Genomic DNA, 2,060 nt, shown 5'->3' with positions numbered 1-2,060 from the left:
ATCTTCCGTCACTCCAGGCCGGTGTTTGAGTTGCTGGACATGGACGGAGGTCGCACCATCAGCCCCGCCGAGTTCCAGGCCTCTGGCTTCCTGTTTAACCTCAAGGGACACGCCCTCGATAAGATCTTCTACGAGTTCGACGTCTCCGGAGACGAGGTACACTGACTCTCTCTCTGGGTTTGAAGCCTATTCACTATACTGTATAGTGCATTACCTTTGACAAGGGTAAGATATTCTAGTTTGATGTCTCTAGTTAGAGACATGCTACTCTAAGCCGTGATACGTCCTGAGCTGTCCAGAGACAGCGATGTCTCTAGTTAGAGACATGCTACTCTAAGCCGTGATACGTCCTGAGCTGTCCAGAGACAGCGATGTCTCTAGTTAGAGACATGCTACTCTAAGCCGTGATACGTCCTGAGCTGTCCAGAGACAGCGATGTCTCCACTACCCAGCTTTAGGTTGCCCTCTATGTGTTTGTCTTCAAAGCAGACTATACACCTCTGTGTCTCCCTTAGCACCTGAACTACAAGGAGTTTAAGATGTTCACTATGGCCTGTATCGACATGCAGGAGGAGACCAAGAAGATGCAGAAGTAAGGATTTAGTCTGATATGTTTTGATTATTTTATCATAGTTGCTTGTAACCTATTTCTAAGCACTTTTACTTTTCTTAATTCGTAATTTATTTACTTTCACTGCTTGGATTTAATACTTTATATGAAGAACGTATTAATATGTTTTAAATAAAGTTGGATGTGTTTTGATCCCAGGTTACAGGTGAGGAGAACCAACACCACCAGACAGGAGAAAGGTGCGACCAATGCAGGGGTCACACACACACCTCCCGACTCACAAAGCGAATGCAGCAGCCACACTGACTGAGAGATATGGAGAGAGGGAGAGAGGGAGAGAGGGAGAGAGGGAGAAAGAGGAGAATAGAGGAGGAGGGAAGAAAAAAATAAAGCTGTTTGTTTAGGAAGTGTTTATTGTCTATACCTGGCAGAGGTGTTTGTAGAGTGTGTGTGTGTCAGAGTTCATGCAGGTAAGTGTGTGAACATGTGTGTGTGTCTGACGAAACGCAACAGCTATACCAACATGAGCCATCGAAACTGGCTATCCACCTCTGCCAAAGGAACTACAAGTCTCTTCCAACCACACGTCTCTTCCAGGGTTCCTATAACTCCTCTGTACCTCCGACTCTGTGTGACCTGAGGGAAGTCCTGATGTTTCTGGTTGACTCCGAGCACACAGAAACACCCTCACTTCTCAGAAACCCCAGTCTCACTAACCTTTCACTCCGATACCACTCTTGTCCATGTGCAGACTCTCTGACCACTCATACCCACCCACTTGCTCAGAGGGAAGTGTACTGCATGACACAGATGTACATGACATCATCCCCACTTCCATCAGACACAGAGAAATCGGCAACAACGATGATGTAATGCAGATATCTATCGTTGCCCATTGGATAATCACCAGTTGTTCTAGTACCACAATGCACCATAACCAGCATCAGTATAATGTCATGCAGAATCCCAGTGTCAAGGGTTTTCTCAGTCTTTCACACCTCCCTCCATCCATACTCAGTTTAAATGCCATGGCCCGTTCATGACCCTTGCCCCCTATGGTTCAGCCACAGTTCATCCCGTGGACCTCCCGATCAATTGTGTGCCTCTGAGCCAACAAAGCCCTCCTCCACTTAACCTGCTCATTACAGAGGAACACTGGCTCATAGTACCTCTGAGCCAACAAAGCCCTCCTCCACTTAACCTGCTCATTACAGAGGAACACTGGCTCATAGTACCTCTGAGCCAACAAAGCCCTCCTCCACTTAACCTGCTCTTTACAGAGGAACACTGGCTTGTTATCTGATTTTAGTCATTGTTTCTGGTTCTTGAGGCACGGGGAGGACAAAAGAGACCCACGGCTTTGTCACTGTGTCATAGTACCTCTGAGACAACAAAGCCCTCCTCCACTTAACCTGCTCATTACAGAGGAACACTGGCTCATAGTACCTCTGAGCCAACAGACCTGTGTCTGTCTGTCCTCTCTCTGTGC

General features: G+C 47.1%; 1 protein-coding gene across 1 annotated transcript in view; it reads left to right on the top strand.

The window, feature by feature from the left end:
- Positions 1-596, top strand: part of LOC110518980 (EF-hand calcium-binding domain-containing protein 9) — a 2,939-nt gene extending 2,343 nt beyond the window's left edge. Inside the window, exons 3-4 of the mRNA XM_036943643.2 lie at positions 1-156; positions 516-596. The exon at positions 1-156 is cut by the window's left edge and continues 21 nt beyond it. Coding sequence (XP_036799538.1) covers positions 1-156; positions 516-596 — 237 coding nt within the window. The remainder of the gene's footprint in view (positions 157-515) is intronic.
- Positions 597-2,060: the final 1,464 nt, after the last annotated feature.

Source organism: Oncorhynchus mykiss, chromosome 14, assembly GCF_057628025.1.
Source record: "Oncorhynchus mykiss isolate SJ-2025 chromosome 14, ASM5762802v1, whole genome shotgun sequence".
Lineage (NCBI taxonomy): Eukaryota > Metazoa > Chordata > Actinopteri > Salmoniformes > Salmonidae > Oncorhynchus > Oncorhynchus mykiss.
Note: the sequence above shows the minus strand (reverse complement) of the source record. Positions and strands in the feature narration are given on the sequence as shown.